The sequence below is a fragment of the Haplochromis burtoni genome, unplaced genomic scaffold (assembly GCF_018398535.1).
Source record: "Haplochromis burtoni strain Fernald_Lab_line unplaced genomic scaffold, NCSU_Asbu1 Contig_607, whole genome shotgun sequence".
Classification (NCBI taxonomy): domain Eukaryota; kingdom Metazoa; phylum Chordata; class Actinopteri; order Cichliformes; family Cichlidae; genus Haplochromis; species Haplochromis burtoni.
Window position 1 is genome coordinate 183,962 of NW_024582968.1, and position 20,796 is coordinate 204,757.

Here is a 20,796-nt window from a genome sequence, read left to right on the forward strand (position 1 = left end):
AGTGTTGGTGCAATCCCTTTGTTAGTGGAGCGCATTGTAACTTCAGGAAACTGGGACACCCTGTGGACGGCAAGTAAACTGCATCGATCGAAACGTCACGAGACAAACAACAGCTACAGCTCTAAGAAGAATAGATTATACAGTAACCAGAAGCAGCAAAGGTGCTCTAATGGCTTAAATTATTATTTTTATGGCTGTTAATTTCTACATGGCAGATGTCACAGCTGCAGGTTTAAACTTTGAAGTAATCGTTAGTATGTTCAGGTCTCTCTTCCACAGCCTGGTGGAAAAATCCTTTTAAGCCATCAATGGACAGTTACGTTTTCCAAGCGGGTCACGTGAGAAACCGTGTCTGTTGTGGAGCTAAACTCAGTTCTGGTCAATGGTACTTTTCTCTCTTTATAAACTGACGCTGGTGTTACAATCAGTCTGTGAAAACAGTAAAAAGTGCAGTAAAACAACAACAACATGTTAAGATTATTTAAGCTAAACTGCCAGAAAAGTGAGCCCTGCACAGGACTGGCGACTTGTCCAGGGTGTACCCAGCCTCTCAGCCCTATGGAAGCTGGATGGCTCCAGCCCGCTCCACCCCAGCGACCTGAATAGGATAAGGAAGACAATGGATGGATGAATGCCAGGACAAAAAACAAAAAAACTATATGTGCTGTTGTTACTGTGTTCGTAGTTTGAATACTTCATCTGCAGTTTGCAGTTCTCTCACTGAAGAAAAAGAACTGATCATCTGTTTACGGCGTCATATGCATATTACTTGAGAGTTGTCTGCCATATTAAATGTGATACAACCACAAATCACTTGTGGAAGACTCACTCTACTGTGGCAACCATGTCCAGTGTCTATCATCAAGATCAGCGGTCCCCATTTACAGGAAAATGGAAACTTTTTAAAACTCTGTTGGTTTCCAGTGTAGCTGCTAACACTTTAAACCTAACTTTGTGGTTTCAGTTTAAATCTGCTGCAAGACACATACTGATTTATTTACCACCTGCTTCAAGTGTGATTACATTACATGCATCAATAACAAACTGTGGCTGTGTCTTGATTACATTGGGTTATGTACATCACTCTCTGCTGCAGATGTTTCATAAACACAACCTGTTGGGTCGTTTCTCTGTAGCTTTTCTTGTGTGATAAAGTGTGACTGAAGTAGATGGAGCTCAGTGAAAAGAAACACTTATTACTATGTCCTCAGAATGTCAACTCCAACTTTCAGAACAAAATATCCCACAGAGCATTTTTCACCCAGTTCTCATCTACCCCTGATTTAGATTCTAACCGTCTGTTTCAGATCTGCATTTTCTCTGAGTTTAAGTTGTTTGAGTCAGCTAATTCAAAGAAAGCCTGGATATGTTTCAGCTGTTGTTGTTTGTTCCTTCATATCTGATAAGGAGCTCTAAACACTCGAGTGTTTCTGCCTTCCTTGAACGTGTCGTGGTTCTCTTGCAGGAGTTGGGGAAGAAGCTTTTCAAGCGCCGGCGAGTTCTGAGCCGTGAGAAGAGGAAGCGGCATCAGATCGTGGGAGCTGTGGTGGATGAAGGTCTCATCACCATCCATCACCTGAAGAAGAGAAGGTGAGTGTCAGCTGACCCCCTCCTTCCTCCACCTTCTCATGGCCGCAGCGTGTTGTGACATTTTCTGTCCCATCAGGACGAGTCCGAGAGCCAACATCACGCTGTCAGGGAAGAAGAAGAGGAAGCTCATTAAACAGCTGCAACACCAGCAGAAGGAGAAGGCCTCTATGGAAGGTAAAGAGTGCCAAACCTTCTGACTGACTCTCTCCTTAAGTGTTTTCAGCATCTCTCAGGTACTTCAGTCGGTGTTAGTGTGCAGCTCTGGTTTCCAGACCTGTGTGGTCCACTAAGCTTTAGACCTAAACATATGAAAGACCAGTTGGGATTGCTCCGTTTATTACTTTACATTAATTAATCTTATTTTGAATTTGGGCATGGATGAAAATTTACATACGCTCTGGGTGTGTATGGAAAAATTGGAAAAATGTAACATCCCAAGAACAAAACTCTCATGCAGTCATAAGATAACCTTAACAAATAGGTAAAGCATTTGGGATGCATTGTTTTTATTATTTCCAGTCTTCGTAATTTAACTCTTCTTGGAAAACTGCAGACTGTGGCAATGCAAAATTATGAAAGTTTTCTCCTTTTTTTTTATGACACTAAAATAAAATTGCTCATCATTCGTCTCTCTGTAGTGGAATCAACAGCAGCACCACAGAAGAAGCACAACACCTCATCAGCTCAGACCAAGAAGAAGAACAAGAAGGCGTCCGGATGCCAGGACGATGTAGAGATGGTGGATGTTGAATGAAGATATGTCTGCACTATGAGTCCCTGCTCAGACGTCCATGCCGGCGCCTCAACTTTGAGACTAATGGACAATAAGGACGTCCGTCCTGTAGTTTGTTTCTGCAGAAGAAAAAACTACAACAGTTGACATGGAAGCCCCTTTCTGCCAAAAATGTTTCCCCTCAAATATTAATTGAGCTGCTTTTATTTTAGTTGTAAATAAATCTGAATTTGTTTGAGGCTCACACTGTTTTATTTTTATTTGATCTTTTGCAGATTCTTAACCAAAACAGCTTTAATCAATCATTTACACAAAAAACTTGAGGTTGTTTTAAGTTACATTAGTATGTTAGTGAAAAGACCAAATGTCTTTCTATGGTGTAAAAGTTTTGTGAGAATTAAAAATGTAACTTCACTGGCAAAAATATGAAAAAATATGAAATTGTTTTAAATTTACTGTCTGAAGATATTGTTGTAATTTTTGACTAACCAAAGGCATTTTACACTTTCATTTTGTTCTTTGGCAGAAATGGGTTTCCATATGTGATTGGGTTTTTATTTTATATCTCTGTTAGCGTCGCAGCACCTGCAGAGTTTGAGGGCAACATTTGGACCTGTGGTTGTTACAGCATTCATCTTGTAAGCTTGTTTAATTAAATGGGTCATGAGCTTTGACCTTTAACCTTCTGTTCCACCTAGTTCATTAAACTTTTATACATCATCAGAAGTTTCTATTCATTATTTAGATTATATAATAATTCAGATTTTTTTTAACCTTTCTTAGTTGTTGGTTCATAAATATTTTCCTGACACAGTTTGGTAAACATTTGTGCTTGATGGGAACATCCAGGTTCAAATGTAAACTGCACATTAAAACTCATTTTGGCTCTTCAGCAGTTTATGTTGAAAGAAAATTTTGTTACAGTTTAACACAAACTATGTTCATTTCTGACACGTTATTCAAATAAAGACCTGATAAATCCTCGTTGTTTTTTGCACTTATGTTTCCCACGTCCAAAGACATGCACTTGTGGGGATAGGTTAATTGGTTAATCCAAATTGCCACTAGGTGTGAATGTGAGTGACGAATGGTTGTCTGTCCTGTGTGTTGGCCCTGCGACAGACTGGCGACCTGTCCAGGGTGTACCCCGCCTCTCGCCCTATGACAGCTGGGATAGGCTCCAGCGCCCCCCGCGACCCTGAAAAGGATAAGCGGAAGCGAATGGATGGATGGATGTTTTTTTATTGGGAAATAACATCATAGGTTTCCATGCTTAAAGGTATTGTGCTTTGTTTTGTTTTTTTTACGTATGTCACTATTTGTGTTTTCTGACATACTTTGATGAGCTTCTATATGTCAAGTCATGTTTTAACAAGTTTTTCTAGGTGGTTAATTCGAGTTTATTTTAAGAAATATTTTCTCTCATGAGTTCTATGAACTGTGTATAAAAATATATACAATTAAATGTTTTCAGAATTAATGAGCCTCCATAGTTCTGATATACTTTATTTATTTATTTATTGGAGAGTTGTTTATAAACGTTTTGTCTTTTTGACCTTTTAGTAAGTCCAAACATTTAGTCCAGTTAATTCTAGATGTTTGTGTTCATCATTGCAATTCAATTATTATCAAAGGGCTTTAATGGGTTTCCAAACTTATTAAAAATTAAATAATATTGTTTTAAATATTAATATATCCCCATATTCTTAAGAAAGATAGATAGATAATAAAATGTTTTCAGAAAGCTCCAGGGAGTTCTCATTATTTGTTTTTACTTATAGGGTTGTATTGCGCTTCCATTTAAGTCCATTCATCCATCCATTGTGTACCCCACCCCATAACAGCTGTAACTGGCACTAGCCCTCCACAACCAGGTATTTTTTTTCTTTTATCTAATTTTTTTATTCTTGATCTTTAATGCACTTCCATGATTTTGATATTAGGGTCAGTTTTGTTTTACTTTTTCATTTTATTTGAAGGCTTCAAATAAGCTTACATTATCTATTTTTATTTACTATTTATACATCCCATTAGTTGAATTTTTTTCAGGGGGGTATATTGGGCTTCCGTATGTTTCAAAATTTGTTGTCCAGATTTTGACTTACTGCAATTGTTTTATTTATTATTTAAGCTCTAATGTCTTTATGGGCTTCCATAAATTCAGTCGAATTTACACCTATGTTGTTTTTGTAATGTTTTAGAGGCGTTAATGGTCTTCCATACGTGTTGGAGGCTTTATAAACTATTGATCCGCTTCACGCTGGCATCCTTTCTCTCAGATGTTTTGTTCATGATCAGATTTAATTATTGATGAGGCTCCGTATGGAGCTCTTATATAAACTGTGTCTTTATTGAAACATCTGAAGCTCTTTGTGTCCGGTTTCTCCGGCTGTTTCTCTGATATTTTTCCGGCTTTTGGAGGAACATCAGACGGCAGTGAGCCTCAGATTGGGGATGCAGGCTCCTTCCCTCCCCCTACCAGAGGACAAAGACTAAAATGGGTCAGACTCAGGAGACAAGCAGCAGATCCTCCGCACCAGCCATCATGTAACGTCCTCCATCCTCTGCAGGCGGAGAACAGCCGGGTTCGTTATTAAGACAACAGAAACGCGTCCTCTGCCTTCTTTTTGTTTGAGCATCATGTCCTGTCGGGACGGCTGAGGCTTCTTACTGGAACTAAGCTGGTTTGAACAAACACCGACTCATCACATCACATCGCACTGACCGCCGGAGGGACGATGGAGGCGGCGCCGAGGTAATCTGTGTCCCCGCTGACCGCTCAGGTAACAAAACGCATTTCGGCCGCTTCGTGTCCCAATTAGGCTCCATTACCGCACCAGTAAAACCAGTACAGGGCAGGTTTGAAGGGCAGGTGCTGTGTGCAGCAACACATTAGCTTCGTGCTAAGACTCCAGCTTATAGATGCGGTCATGTGTGCAGCGCATTTCATTTATTACACACTTTATTACAGATTTTTGGCCTTGAGCTCAGGCTCAGCCCGGGCAGGTGCTCTCAAGTTCTTATTATCCAAAAGGAGCTGAGAGAACAACAGCTGCAGTTCTTCTGACGTCCAGCAGGGGCTCCACAGAGTCAGTCCCCATAGACTCCCATGTTATAAATTGACGTTTATTTCCTCTCTTAATAACAGCTGGGATATCTGTGTGACGTCATCCTGTGTTCTGCTGTTGATGTGATGTATGGATGGAGTCAGTGCCTCAATCATAGATTTTATATAAAAGATGGAATAGCTGCTGGAGCTTGAGCTTTTTCACTGTCGCAGTTTTTGGCTCATGGGCTAATGACTTGTGATTGGCAAGTCTGATTCTAATAACAGGCAAAATTTACAAAAAGATCTTTGAGTTTTATTTAGTTAAACTTGAAACTATAGTCTGAAATCAGAAAAGTATCACAGAAGTCACAGTTTTGGCTTTTTATACTGTTAATAAGGTTCAGGTTTTAGATCTCTAAAATTGGACTTTTTTATTTATTCATTTTTCAGGTAGCAACTTTTAGCCATGCAGGTAATTTACACTTAGCCCTAAACTCACTTATTTAAACTCTATTGAAGTTTAATGTCAGACTAAAGTTTATTACAGTGAACTAAGACTAAGAAGACATTAGTTAAAAATTAAAACTACTTCTTCTCCTTTTACTTTTTTTAGTGAACATGCCCGAACAGCCCCTGAGTTGTCATGTTGTCAGAGTCATGAAACCGGCTCTGTGAGGTTATTACATCACTATTCTGCTTTTACATCAATGATGCATTTTGTTAAGCTCTGTGCTAGTTTTAGTTGATTACAGCCTTATTGTAGACTATAAGCATAGTGAGTTATTTTCCTGATTTAGTGGTAAGATAGCTCGACAGGTTGTGAAATTGTTGTTGATTTCTTTAGGCTTTTATGTGGACATGATAGTATGTGAGGAGGCTGTATATGACATGGAAGAATACACCCCATGACATTCTTATGTTTTTAATTAACTTTGTTGCAGATTTTACGAAATTAAAGACTAAATTAAAAAACATAAAATATATAGAGATTAAACTCACCTCTAACTCTGGTTTGTTAGAATTTCTCTTTCTAAAAAAAAAAAAAAAACTAATAAAATGATCACCATGACAGTCCTCCCAGATGTTACAGGAAAGGTTCATCCAAGCACCCATTAAAACGAGGACTAGCGAGATTATATACCACGTTCTGATGTGGATTTCTAAAAAGATGAAGTCATATTTGGAGTTAGTGAAGTCGAGTTAGTTGACATATAATGATGTGCTGCCTGGTGGCTACTTACAGACTCATGGTTAAGCTAGTATAACACATTAGCACAGGGAAGATGGAGAATGAGGGTTAAACTGCTGTGAGTAAAAGTTCATGCTGAGGGTTCCTGTTGAGTAGAGGACGATGCTGACATAAAAACAGGGTCATCATGTTGTCGTGAATAAGGAGCACTAATCTGTCTGATAGTGGCTCAGATAACAGCAGCTGTAAAGCTGATAGGAGAGCAGCTGTAGCAGAAAAACAGGCTAAAGTCCTGCTCTGTGGACTGTGGACCCACAGAGCTGCTGAGCATCTAAAGGAGGACTGTTCACACGGTGAGTTTCTGCTCTTAATTATTAAATACTCAAAACTCTTTATACAAACTAACGTGTTAAGTAGGCTGTACATGGAAACAAGGTCCTCTTCATCTTCTGTACTTGTGCAATGGGAGCTGGATTTATTCCACCAAATCCAAACGATGATCTTTCAACTATATTTAAATTTTTGAGGACGTGGATGAGATCACAGTAAAGCAAATGTGGTAAAAAAAGATGAGTGTAAATTTTGCTTATGTAGCCAAAAACACTGCGTTTTTAATGTGCTTAGCAGACACACCACAGAGAAGCATCCCAGCAGCAGCCTAAAGTCACGTCAGGTGTACTTTTTAATAGGCTCTGCATCAGGCTGCACGGAGCAGAAGTGGGCAGGAAGTGACAAACAGGAAATACAAAGTGAATTTGATGTGTTTTAGAAATAAATGCCCGCTTGCACATGACAAAAGTCAGTTGGAGACTCAATGCGAAAATGTGCACCTGGTTTACTTCCAGGATTCTCCACGAGACGCCTCAGGATGCTACAGGAAAAGTGCACACAGTATCATACTGTATAGGGTCTAATTCTAAACCTCCTCACCTGTAATGATCTTTCACATGAACATCAAGGCAGTTTGAAACAGAGGTTGAGGTTGGAGTGCACAGTGTAAGTGGTAATGGACGTGTTCTCAGAATCTTTCGATTACACTCCCCGTGAGTAAACGTGATAATCAGGATGTAGAACACTTTGTGACGTGAGGTTAATGTTTACCTCATCACAGATAACACCTGAGTTAATAAGAGCTGTAAGGAGTAATATGTAATCACAGTCCTCTTTTCTACCATCTTAGCAGTATAGAAAAACTTAAATATGGTGAAATCCACCTTTAAGGGGCTTCTGATGTCCTCATCAGTCTAATCAGGGGCTCTCTAAGTTTTGATGACTTCATCGATTCGTAGATCCTTTGATTGTCTTGTGCAATATTATTTTTAAAAAGTGCTGCTAACATTTTTAGTGCTATGCAGCTGACACCCAGCTGTATTTAACCATGAAACAAATCAGCTAGTTAAATTACAGGCATGACTTAAAGGCCTGGATGACAAAACTGAGGTTATGGTACTCGACTCTATCTTCAAAAAAAATGGTGTCTAACTAGATGTTTACTCTGGATGGAGTCCAGCAACACTGTCAGGAACCTCTGAGCCATTCTTAATCAAGACACATAGGACTGCTGTGTGGACATAAATTTTCTTTTTTTCTTTTTTTTTGGGGGGGGGTAGCTTTTATTGCAGTAAAACAATGGCGAAAAGACAGGAACGCTACGACAACTACAAGACATGCAGCAAAAAGCCTTGGGTCTTTGCATTAGCCCCACAGGACATAGATCACCTGCTCTACCCAGTGAGCTAAACCATCGCTCACACTGGTCTGGTTAAACATTAACTGTAGATGAATGTGACATACAGTATTGGATGCAGGATGCACTTTAAAACCACTCAGTGGGGATGGATCGGTTATACCCTTAAAGAATGTGATGCGGTGCGACAGGTGCATTTTATATTTGACCTGTTCTGTAAGCATCCACCTTTGAAATACACAGCTGAATGAACCTGATCTACAACCATGTGGTGACTTGAAATAGCCTTATGAACATGTACCATTGCTGGAACAGGAAATATATATGCAGGATGTCAGGTGAAGCAGAATGGGCCCTCTTTAAGGATCTATGTCAGATTTTCAGTCACAACAATTTATGTAAAAGATTTTTGCACTTCTGTCTGTAAGCGTCAACCACTGGAGTGGAAAAATGAAACACTGAAAACATGATTCCTCTAATGCAGCGGTCCCCAACCTTTTTTGCGCCACGGACCGGTTTATGCCCGACAATATTTTCATGGACCGGCCTTTAGGTGTCGCGGATAAATACAACAGAATAAAACTAGTACTGGTACCGAAAAAAAGAAAATTTATTCATAACACACATGAAAAGACCCAGGAAAACCGAGTAAACGATAAAAACGATAACAAAATAATGCTGAAAACCGATAAAAACCCTGAAAACTATACATTTCACACCTGAGCCTCAACTCACACGGACCGGTACGGACCGAGGCCCGGGGGTTGGGGACCGCTGCTCTAATGTTTAGCTCAGGCCCCAACAGTGCGTCAATCCCCAAAGACTCTCATATTAAATGTACAGCCTGCTGTGGTCTCTGTAGGTTTAAAGTTTCCATTATTAGAGGTGTGGCCTCTTTTCCTTTTCCTTAATTTTGATGCAGCGCTGGAATATCTTTAGATTAGCGGTCTGAATGCTTCTTCCACCACATTTTTCTCTCTGATTCAAACATCTTTCTGACCTCGTTCAGTAGTAATCTAAAAAAAGAAGCTGCCCCGCCACCTCCTTCAGGAACAGCTTCCATTTTTAGGTTTCTATTTTCTCTCCACAGATCTAATTTTGCTCTCTTTGTGGTCCAAGACAGATCTGGGACTCTGAGACATCCTGACAAGGGTTTGAAGTCTCAGACAAAGTCCAAGAAAGACTTAATAAGATGTACTAAAAGGTTTGACTTAAAACAATGGTTCCAAAAAAATCCACCTGACGTTTCCTGCCCTTTTTTCTCGTTCAGTGTCATCTTGCCTCTGTTGTTCTGAGTGTTTGCTGTGAAACACTTAAAGTGATGATATCATTGATTAAACTTTAATAACAGTGGGTTTGTGCTCTGCAGTTCATCTCTGTGGATTTCTGCTGTCCTGCTCTGCACACCGAGGCCTTTCTGATCTGAGTACGCCCACTGCAGCCATGACCCCTCCCACCTCTGAACGACCCTTGGGGACGCTCATGCTGTTCGTTTACGCTGCTTTCACATTCATAGTGATGATATCACTTCCCGTGTCAGCACTGGAACCGGAGACGTGTTTCTCCAGGCAGCACCAGAGCGCCATAGTCGACGTCAGGCTGTCGCTAAACAGACCGACAACAGCCATGGATGCCCGGGTGGTCCACTCTGAGCGGGATTGCGTCCTCGCCTGCTGCTCAGAGGAAGTCAAACCAGGTGAGCAGAGTGAATGGGGAACATGGGGGTCAAAGGTTATGTTTTTTAAAGATATGTTTAAAAAAAACTGTGTCTGAACCATGAAGCATGAAGCATGTAGCTAAAGTAAAAGCACTCATTAGTCTATCCATAATATTATTGGATAATACTAATCCAGTTAAAGCTTTAAAATAAATGGTATGGAGTATAAAGTAATGTACTGGCATCTAAAGTCTGGTAGAAGTGGAAGCAGCATAAAATAGAAATAGTGTACTTCAGTAAGAAGTACAGCTTTAAAAAGCATTACTTAAGGAAATTTACAAAAGCCAGCAGCGTCTGTGGGGACCAATTATAAATGGTGGGCTGGTGCCACCCTATGCTCATTCCATCCATTTACACCCCTGCAAAATCATCACCAGGATCTATAGAAACAACAGCAATGACTGTATGTCCAAGATACCTTTGTATAGTGCTGAGGAAAGCCTGAGAACTGAGGTCACGCTGGCCCTGGTGGTGAAAGTTTTGGGTAATTTGTGCAGATTGTAAATTTAAATATTTACCTTCAAAACCAGACATAAGAAAAATCAAAGCTTCATTAAAGGGGAGCTGCTCTTCTTGTTTCGTCATGTATACCTAATTTAGTCAGAGAAAGTATAACCCAGGTTACTGGCTTTGACGGCCACATGTAACCATCTAAAGACTATATCTGGTTTTTGGTCAGTGTTTTTTTTTTTTTCCTGTAAGCATCGCTACCGTGGGATATATCACAGTTTCTCTATAGTAGGCTCATCAGTCTCAAAGGTCACAGCAGACCACTATAAGCCAAAAACTGTGACTCAAAAAAGTGAAAGGAAAAAACTAACTTTGTGTTTCTGAAGGTGCTAAATGCAACATGGTGGTTTTCAACGGGAACAAACACGCTGGTGATGAGAACTGCTTCCTGTTCCACTGTCAGATGGAGCAGGACTGTCCTTTAACGAAGGCTCAGGAGGGCATCAACACCTATGACATCTACAAAGGTACGTCAGATACTCATTGTAAACACAGAAAATGACTTTAATAATCATGATTAAATGCATGATGAACAAAGACATGAGTGACCCAGCTTTGCATACATTCAGCTTCGGATTCTTGAAGATTTTTAATAAGTAAATTTAAGCCAAAACTAGAAGTATTATTGATTAGTTTAGAAAATAGTTTTCATTTTTCACCGTAGGATCTTCACTTCATTATTATTAAAAAACAAAAACAAAAGCAAAATTAATGATAATGATATTATGTTGATACCTGTGGAAGATCAGTCACGTTAATCAATTACCCTCCCCACACACATTTTTGGCTGTGCGTTCTGTGTGGAGTTTGTATAGGTTTTCTCCAGGGCTTCCTCCCACAGTCCAAAGACATGCAATTAGTGGGGTTAGGTTGATTGGTCATTCTAAATCCGGTCTTTAAGTGATGTTGTGATGAATCCTGCTTCCGGGTCCAAACTACTCTGCGTTTAATAAGGCTGTTGTGTTTTTAATGTCTTAATTAGTGCTGTCAGCGTTAATCTCGTTAAAATGACGTTAACGCCATAACCGCATTAACGCAGCAAATCTCTGTTAGCGAGTTAACGCGGATCGTCCCGTGTGTGGGGCTGCACGGCGACAACGCATTAACACGTTTAGCTCGTTAACGTGTTAGTGCCATGCAACCCCACGCACGGGGCGATCCGTGCTAACTCGCTAACAGAGATTTGCTGCGTTAATGCGGTTATGGCGTTAGAGTCATTTTAACGAGATTCATCTTGTTCTATCTAATCCCAAAAAAGCCCCTAAAAACAGTCAGTGATCACTGTCAGCCTCTCAATTTTTATTACTGCTATTAATTTTAAAGCACAGTTTTTAAAACCTTGCGATGTAACTACAACCCAGTCAGTGCAGCAGTATATTAATTACTAACCGCGTATTGTGGATGGATTATCTCAGTTGTTCTCCTGACTGAAGTTTGGTCCATTTACAGCATCCTGCCATGCGATTGCATTTGTCCCTAACCATCGGGAACCCTCACGTTACCTTTTATTGAGTGGAAAAAAGTTAGTGTTCGTCCTCCAGCGTCAATGATTATATTATGCTAATATAGCTGTGTCGCTAGCGATCACCTAGTACATCATTATATACCAGCTATTCAAGCTTCAGTAACCCAACAAAACGTCCCTGCTGTTTACTTTCCTGTGATAGCAAAGGTGATAACAGAGCTGTACGTCTTAATTTGTTTTCAGAAATATCTCAGTCAGAACATGGTATATTCTATTTAGATGCTAACTCACTGCTAACTTCTAACTCCATTAAATTTCATAAATTCTATTTTCATGAATGCCTGGGTGTTAAACTTAATTGTTACCCCTAGTAGAGCAGTAATGTTGATCATTTTATTACAGATGAAAGAATTTAGACAGTTTTTCAACTCTCAGTAATGCCCAGTGATCGTTTGTCTTAGGGACCTGCAGCATAGTTTGGGCCCAGACATAGCTAATGACGGCAGACTTAAAGACTTTAGGTGCAAATGTGATCACGACTGGTTGACTGTCTCTCTGTGTTAGCCCTGTGCATGTCTGGGATAGGCTCCAGACCCTCCCCCTGCAACCCTGAACTAGATAAGTGGAAGGGAATGGATGAATAATTAAACTCAAAATACAACTACATAGAGGTCCATAACCATAACATTAGCAAATAATATACAATGTTATCATATATGTGCATTATTGATGTCCTATTTTCAAATATCATGGTTATCATGAATAGGTTATCACCTGTATATAAAAGAATAATAATTTTAAATATTAATGTGTCAAATTTCCTGTATCATGAAAGATAATTAACAAGCACCTGAACAAACATTTTAAATGATAGGGTATATTTTATGTCATGGAGTTTTTTTCCCCAGAGAGTTAACAGACAATATGTTTCTTTCACAGAAGGCATGTAGTTAAGGCTCCAGTGAGATTTGAACTCACAACCCCTGGTTTACAAGACCAGTGCTCTAACCCCTGAGCTATGGAGCCCTATATGTCAGCGTGAGACACACCTGTAATATGTGACATACCACTAAACCCAAACCGTTCATGAATGGTTGTTACCAAATCGGATCAAATGTCAGTATAATTGTTTTTTAGCCTTCTAAAACTCACTTTTTCTTGTTTGTGTTGAATTTTGGATGATTGTGGATTTTTGCTGCCCCCTGCTGACCAAACAATTCTATACAAATCTTTAAGTTTATGTCTTTGTGTTTTCTTTCCTGCACAGGTTTACTTCATCCAACCACTGTGAGACCTTCCACCACTACCACCATCACAACCACCACCACACTGGCACCAACTACGCCAACAACTGCACAACCAACAACCCCAAAAAGTATAACAACAACAATGCCACCAACCACTATCACAATGACAACAACCACTACCACAACACAACCGACAACCACTACCTTACCATCAACCACAACCTCAACCCCTACCTCCACCTCCACCCCCACTCCCACACCTCCACCCATCATCATAATTGCCACAATGGCAGCAGTGACCTCATCACCCACCACTGCAAAAGCATCACCTCTTTCCACCACCTCCATGAAAAAGCCTAACAAAACCACCAAAAAGCAAACTAAAACCTCCAGGAAAGGAAAAATTCATCCTATCAGCATCACCACCACCCAGCCAACTCATACTTCAACTCCCACCACAACCCCAAACACCACCCCCACCACCACTCCAACCACCTCATTTCCTGTTGTAACAATGAACAAGGACGCCAAATACAGAACTACCGAAAAATTTCAGCCAAACACTGAAACCACCACGACCACGACTACAACACTTCCAACCACCACAACACCTCTAACCACCACACTTTCAACTACGACAACTACCACAACAACCACAACCACGCCTCCAACCACCACCACTACTATTCCGTCAACTACCACCACAAAACCCCCTACTTCTCCTTCAACAACCACTCCCACCACTACCACAACAACAACTACCACCACCACTGAGGCGCCCACCACCAGGACAACGCCCGCGGTGACTCTTTTAATTGTCCCCAAAGGTGCTGTTCAGTCTGACCACATCCTCCAGAATTCAAGTGCTGCCAGAGGCAAAGGGATAGCAGCACATGGAGCAATGAAAAGCGGCATGGTGGCATTTGTGGTGCTGGTGCTTGCCATCCTCACAATGGCCCTCGCCATTGGAGGCCGCAAAGCAATGGAGTCTTTCGACAGACGCCACTACACGAGACTGGAACTCAATGATCTGCACTACGAGGTGTGACAAGGAAAACGTTACAAGGACGGAAGCCCAGAGGGGCAGTGAGATTTATTGAATTTATTCAATTAGTTTAATAGCACAAAGTTACGTAATAATGGAGCACCTACATCACCTCCTGAAAGGTTTGTCATACTGTGGAGAACACTGGATTGTGATTGGCCGGAGAGTACACATAATATTTAGTTTCTTTGCATTTAAAACAGCTGTCACTTTTTGATCTTCTAAAAAATAGCGCACTGCTTTGCTAGCAACATTTTTTTTCTGTTGTTTTTAACACCCAAACCACCAATGTTATGTAAAAGATAGACACAGATATTGATATTACCTGTTGGTTTGTGACCATTGCCATGTTGCTATTTTAAAACTGGAGGCAAGCTGAAAGAGAAACCAAGGGGTGCTGTGTGTTCATACTTTAGTAACTTTTTTTCTAAGTAGAGAAATTATGGCCTCCATGCTGTTTCAGCTAGCACTATCAAAAACTCATGAGTGCCATTTCAATTAACATCTGAAAACAAAATTTCCTGCATATGTTTGGGTTTTGAAAGAGATCATTTTTTTAAAAAAATGGTCATAAGACCAATTTTGAGGAAAGAAAAACCCTGTAAAAGCTAAGCTAAGCTGGCTTAGCTAGCTGAACTTTATGTTTATAACAATAGTGAACAAACTCCGCCCATTCCAGATTTTCTAACAAAGAAGTCATTCAACAAACTCACCAGTCACATGATTTTTAAAGTCTTCACTGTTGATTATTTCAGCTTTATTCACCTTAAGTGACCATGTCCATCTTTTATATACAGTCAGTAGGTAAAGTACAAAGATGACAACCTCATTCCATTTCAGACTCCGCCTCCTTAAACTCATCACAGACCAATCATGGACTTCATACCTTAATTTTTCTGTTATTGGTGTTAACAAAAGAAAAAAATGGTAGACTTATATTGAAAAGTTCTCACAATGAAGACAAAATATCTCTTAATTTAAAAACTATTCTTAGAATTTATTTGAGGTGTTTTTGTTTTGTGAAAAAAAAAATCAAACTTTGAGATATTTTTTGGGCTTTTATGTTTTTAGATTATTTGACTTCTCATGAGACAAATTCCTCAGTTGTTACTTGATCTTTTTAAGTCTTATTAAGTGATAGTGCAACTTTGAAGCAGCCTTCAGACTTTAGGCGGTAACACTGCCCTTCTGTGGCCTCTGAGATCACATGATGAGCTCAGAGTTCTGCTGGGAAGCTCATTGGTCCAAAACTTCAGCTGACGATGGAACAAAGAACAAACAGCAATATTTTTACTCGTAGAAACTCAGGAAGCTTCTGAAGTGGACTGGCGAGAAGAAACTCTATACAAGCGGACTCTGATTCAGATTCTGGCCTTCTTCTGATTCGCCGCGGGGTCGCGGGGCCCTTTGTGTATACACCTGCATGTCTTCTTCCTCCCACACGCTTCAGCCATACGAGCCTGTGATTGCTTCTTAAATCACCTGACCGGTGTAGATGTCAGACTCACTCTCTCACTGTGGTGTTTTTGTATTTTGTATTTCACATGTGGATAAATATTCAAACGATGGATGCAATCCTTTGAAAATCGATGCACTATTGTATCCTGTTTTTTTTTTTTTTAATGATTATGATCTGCTGATTTTTTTTCATAAGTAAGAGGACACTTGCTGCGCACTATTTTCCTATAATGACGTTTGTATTGTACTGGATGTGCAGAAACGAGACTGCTATAGCGTCACTTCACCACCAGGTGGCAGCAGCAGCAGTCCGATAAACTGAAGCTGCACCAATAAGGCGTTTTCACTGATACTGCTCTGATTTTTACTTTGATTGTCTAATCAATAATTACATGGATGGTAATAGTTTGGTCTTGTTTTGTGAAGTGATGCTTTTGCATAAGTTTGAACTTTGATGTTTCGTTCTTGTAAGGATTAAAAAACTGTTGATTTTTGAAAAGTTTCTGAGTCTGCAGATTTATTTTTGCTTGAGTGTGTTTGCTTTTAAATAGAACCACTGTGATTTTTTATCGTCTGGGTGATCTACCAACAAATAATCAAAATTAATCTTGTAAAGTTGTTCCAAATTAAATAAAATTTCACATTTATCACACCATCACATTTATTACTGTTCTGTATTAACCAAACTGGGAGCAGGTTCATTACAGCAACAAAAATATCATGGAGCCATGCATGCTTCTACCTTCATACAATGTGTATTTTCAGAGTAACTTGCTGTCACAGTTAAGATTTATCTAACTTGTATTATAAGTTTTTGAGTATTTTTACTTCTTTCAGGGCTGAAAAAAAACCCACATTTAATCTCTGTTAAAAACTGCAAACAAACTCCCAAAGGTCTCAGCCTTATGTTAGTGCAGATTTCTCATAAACTTGAGTTTTTGGTCGATGCTGTTCTTGATCAAGCTTCTTTTCTATCATGTCCAGCTGAGCTCCAACTTTGGACAAATTCTTGGTGCAGGTTAAACAGTTGAGAATTGTTTGAGAATTCCTCAAAATTTCAAGTTTTTATATTTTCACTTTTCCAGATATATTTATGTATGCTGCACAAAAATTATTTTGAAGAAGGTTAAATTTTTTTTATGATTTAGTGAAGAACAGTCATAAGCATTTCACAAGTTTCAAAGACTTTTATTGGCCGTAAATATGGCACAGGGCTAATATGTATGCAAAAAGTTAACGTTTACAGGGTCGACCCTTCTGTCTGTCAGTTTCTGGGCCCTAGATGGTGATCCTCCTGCTTTATCACAGTTCCAAGATTATCACTATTCGACTCAAAACATCCTCAGACTGATGATCTTCCAGCAGGATCTCTTTTGTCTTGTGTCGCAAGATAAAAGTGGTAACTAAGAGGCTTCGAGATCATCAAATAAACATTTTGGATCCTTGGCCAGGAAGCTTCCCAAACTTCACATCAAGAATGTTTGCTCAGCACTGTAATATTTACTATAGTGGACTTAAACCATATATTACACTGACTCTCCTGTAAGTGTTTGAAACTGGATTTCTTACCATTGTTCTTCACTAGATCACAAACACGTACAAAAAAAAGCTAGATAAAAACTGAAACAGCAAAATGTATATAAAACACTAAATATGTGGCACTGCGAAAAACCTTTGGTCATGACTGCATAAAAATAAACTTTAATACTCTAATGTGTTTCTGCTTGTGGCCTTCATTGGGGCTATCATAAATATAACAAACATCATATACATCTAACCAGAAGCATACTTACCTTATTACCCTTTGAAATGTTGCCTGTAATGTGTTTTATGATGACCCTGATGAAGTCCACAACCTCAACATTTGTAGTAAAGCTGTTTATTATGCAACAGGTGCTTCAGAGCTGCTGTCAACGCTGCTTGGCAGAAAGTGATCATCTGCTCAGTTTCAGGAATGATTTTGACTCCTAAAGAATCGTGGCTAAAAGATGAGCCTGGCATCAAATGTAGATAAAAAAGAGACCTTTGCTCTGACTTCAGGGAGCAGCCACTGATCACACATGCTGACGTGAGTCTTGAAAGTTTACCCAGAATGCACTTTTAAAGTTTTATTCAGTGAATTATCATTAAACAGATCAAACATCCATGGTTTCAGATTTTGTTCCTGTTGCTCTGAATCTAGATAATAACAATAAATTGGTGCAGTTTATTCAAGTAATGATTTATCTCATGATACTGAAGCTCAAATGATTCAAGTTTTTAACAGAGCTTAAATGAGTTTTTCAGCACTTGAAATTTCATCCTATGAACAATCCCATGAACTCAGTCACCGATCAAATAGTGTGATGTATATTGTGGTTGAACTCGTGACAAGCACGTGATCAGGTATGTGGTAGTTAATGTGCTAACAAGTTACCTCATATTCCTGAGACTGTGAGGCAGTTTTGCTGACCTGGTGATTAAACCCTGAAATTTTTTAAATGAGATGCTTTCCTTTCCTCTTAGCTGGACATTTGCGTCCCGTCCACCTTGCTTGTAATTTTACAGTCCTGCTTTCACTTCCACATCTCCCACAGATACATTCATTAGATAAGACGAGAGTGATCCACACTTTATTAAATGAGCAAGAGGTTTTAGAAAAGCTGTTACTCTGAAATAGGAAGTGTACTCTGTAATCCGAGGCCTCACATCCCCATTGAACTTTCTCCTTCTGAAAGCTTTTGAGAAATCTTGCATTTTCTGATGTTTGAAACCTGAAACTGGGGCTGATGTTTCATGAATAAAATCTTAATAATAATAATGATAATAATGATAAAGCAATAATAATATTGTAAAAAGTTATTATCAACAGAACACTGAGATGTAAAAATTATAAATCCCAGAGTAATTTTCTTGTTTATATGCTACTGCTGCTACTTTCATGAAATTAATAAAATTCAAAGTCGCTTTTGGGGCGACCACAGGTTATCTGCCTCCATCTTGGCCTATCCCTATCATTTTTCTCCATCACCTCTTCATGTACTTCATCCTGCCTGGCAGCTCCATGTCTATCCACTGTTTCTTGTCTGCTGTTGCCCATCTCAACCTTGCATCTCTAAGGCAAAAAACATTAAAATGCAAATCAAAAATAGAAAAATGCAACATGTAAACTTTATAGGGTGTGAAGAAACTGAGAAAACCTGAAATCAGATGCTATAGGTAAAAAGTGTAAAAATCCAAAATTTAGAAAGAAAATTTAGAATCAAAAGTGCTGTAAAATCTATCACATTATATAGGTTTATTTACAATATCAGATTTCACACGTTTTAATAATCCACATAATGGTTTTTTTGTGTGAAAATCAAATAAAAGTGTCAGATTCATCTATATCTGTGATTATGGTGGGTTTCTGGTGAAAATGTGTTTCTTCTGATGTTTTATGGCATTACATAGACTTGGATTTTTATACATGTTGTGATGCAGCGATTTAACAAACAAAGGTGATTAAAAGCTTTTTATCAAATGACTGAATTTGGTTTAAAAAAGCAGATATAGTATATAATGATTTCCTGAGCCCCCTTGCCTTGTGCCACCTGATGTAAAACCCCTGGAAACGCCCCTGCCGTTGGATGATATTGGGGCCCTGTTTTGTGGGGCCCCTGTCCGTGTGATAAAGTAGTCCCGCGGGAATGTGGGGTTAACGTCTGTGTTCGGGGGTGGGGTTCTGTAGGGGTTCGAAGTCGGTTCTGCGGGACGTTTCCGTGTTGTGAGCGTACCAGCGGCTGTGAGGCGCAACAACAATAGAGAGCCGGGCAGCGAGGTGGCGGTGGAGGCGGAGGCTGGAGAAGGGGGGCAGCTTTCTCACAGCGGAAGGAGACGACGGAGCTCCTGCAGGACAATGTGAGACACCGAGAGTTTATCCGACGCAGTTAGCGAGCAGCCAGCCGGGATGGAAGCGGGCACGGTGTAATGCGAACCGGAGCCGAACATCGACCTGAATATTCTGGGAAATCCGCTTTTTTTTAGCCAAGGAAGCGGCCGCAGCAATGGGAATACTCCGCTGACGAGCCGCCGCGGCTGGGCCGAGAATCGGGAGAAAGATGGGTGTCGCGCTGCGGAGTCTGTTGTTGTGTAGTTTTTGTTTTCTCATACGAGGTGAGTTTGTGTCCACACTGCGACTTTTACCCACACGTCCCCTCGCTTAAAAGACGCGAAAAAGTGCTGTTAGCAGCCCAGGGGAGCTTTTTCCCTTCTCTGTGGATGTTTGGAGCTCGGCCTCCGGGTCGGATTTCTCCCGAGTGGAGCGAGCTAGCTTAGCCTGCTGCTGCTGGAGGAGAAACCACAAACAGCCCTGTTAGCTGGAAAATACCCCACCAGAGACTACTCGCAGCACCGCCAGCTTCCCTTCCAGCGCACCCCTTTGTCCCGGGAATATGTATTTGGCGCAGTTGGTCGCTCCTTGTTGTGTTTTGTAACTTAAAAACAGGCTGGATCGGGCTCAACAGCAGTTAGCATAACAAATGCTAGGGAGCGAGCTGGTTAGCATCAGGGAGCTAATAGCTAATAAACCATCTACATGGAAAAATAACTTTATTGATAACAATGAACAGAATAAAGAAAAGCAAGGCCAATAAATGTACAGTATTACACACAAAACAGCAGCTACACGGCTGGACACGTGTGAGAAATGAATGTATTTGTATAAATCTGACAGTAAAGAAACAATAAAACTGCAAAAAAAACCCCTCTAAACTCGGATTACAATGAAAGCGAACTGCTAGCTGGATCTAAAGGATGTAAAGAATGAGTCCGAGGCGGATCTCTTTAGAAAAGTAAACCGAATAAAGTAAATTCATGAAGGTGTCATCGCCATTAAAAATGCTCCGTTAAATTTAGTTTAGTGTTTGCTACACAGCACGGCTGTGCAATAGAGCAGAAATACTATATCACAGCAACTGAACAGGGCTAACTTTATTTGTGTAGTACATCTCACACTTACGATATCATACAGATCATCATCTTGGTCTGAGGAGCTCCTGATAATATCCAGTAAACACTAGAGGATGAAAAATAAAACACATAAAGCCATCTTATGTAAAGAAAGTTTATAGGTCAGTGAGAGACATT

At 39.9% G+C, this 20,796-nt stretch overlaps 3 protein-coding genes and 1 non-coding gene across 10 annotated transcripts in view; 3 read left to right on the forward strand and 1 right to left on the reverse strand.

Annotated features, from left to right (window-relative positions):
- The window catches only part of cunh11orf98 (chromosome unknown C11orf98 homolog), a 16,869-nt gene extending 13,563 nt beyond the window's left edge, over positions 1 to 3,306 (forward strand). Inside the window, exons 2-4 of the mRNA XM_042214731.1 lie at positions 1,466 to 1,590; positions 1,667 to 1,764; positions 2,229 to 3,306. Of these exons, the coding sequence (XP_042070665.1) occupies positions 1,466 to 1,590; positions 1,667 to 1,764; positions 2,229 to 2,344 (339 nt within the window). The 3' untranslated portion in view covers positions 2,345 to 3,306. The remainder of the gene's footprint in view (positions 1 to 1,465; positions 1,591 to 1,666; positions 1,765 to 2,228) is intronic.
- A 1,052-nt stretch (positions 3,307 to 4,358) lies between these two features.
- On the forward strand, positions 4,359 to 16,189 carry mansc1 (MANSC domain containing 1). 3 transcript variants are annotated; one of them, XM_042214729.1, is made up of 4 exons: positions 4,359 to 6,914; positions 9,618 to 9,944; positions 10,802 to 10,942; positions 13,208 to 16,189. In XM_042214729.1, the coding sequence occupies exons 2-4, from the start codon at positions 9,692 to 9,694 to the stop codon at positions 14,233 to 14,235; spliced, it is 1,422 nt and encodes a 473-aa protein (XP_042070663.1). In that variant the 5' UTR covers positions 4,359 to 6,914; positions 9,618 to 9,691; the 3' UTR covers positions 14,236 to 16,189. The 3 variants fall into 3 exon arrangements, with proteins under 3 accessions (XP_042070663.1, XP_042070664.1, XP_042070662.1); XM_042214730.1 differs by having other exon boundaries at positions 4,359 to 5,078; XM_042214728.1 differs by having other exon boundaries at positions 4,363 to 5,106.
- trnat-ugu lies at positions 12,894 to 12,966 on the reverse strand. The gene has a single exon. It is a non-coding gene; the product is annotated as a tRNA-Thr (tRNA).
- A 3,246-nt stretch (positions 16,190 to 19,435) lies between the features above and the next one.
- Positions 19,436 to 20,796, forward strand: part of lrp6 (low density lipoprotein receptor-related protein 6) — a 49,216-nt gene continuing 47,855 nt past the window's right edge. The window contains exon 1 of one of the 5 annotated variants that reach the window (XM_014330092.2): positions 19,436 to 19,824. In XM_014330092.2, coding sequence (XP_014185578.1) covers positions 19,770 to 19,824 — 55 coding nt within the window. In that variant the 5' untranslated portion in view covers positions 19,436 to 19,769. The remainder of the gene's footprint in view (positions 19,825 to 20,796) is intronic. The other 4 variants (XM_005949719.3, XM_014330093.2, XM_005949720.3 and 1 more) reach the window with 4 other exon arrangements.

Coding starts and splice junctions, on each gene's coding strand:
- mansc1 (XM_042214729.1), top strand. CDS start 9,692: ATGACCCCTCCCACCTCTGAACGACCCTTGGGGACGCTCATGCTGTTC. Junction 9,945..10,801: donor CTCAGAGGAAGTCAAACCAG/GTGAGCAGAGTG, acceptor GTGTTTCTGAAG/GTGCTAAATGCAACATGGTG. Junction 10,943..13,207: donor CACCTATGACATCTACAAAG/GTACGTCAGATA, acceptor TTTCCTGCACAG/GTTTACTTCATCCAACCACT.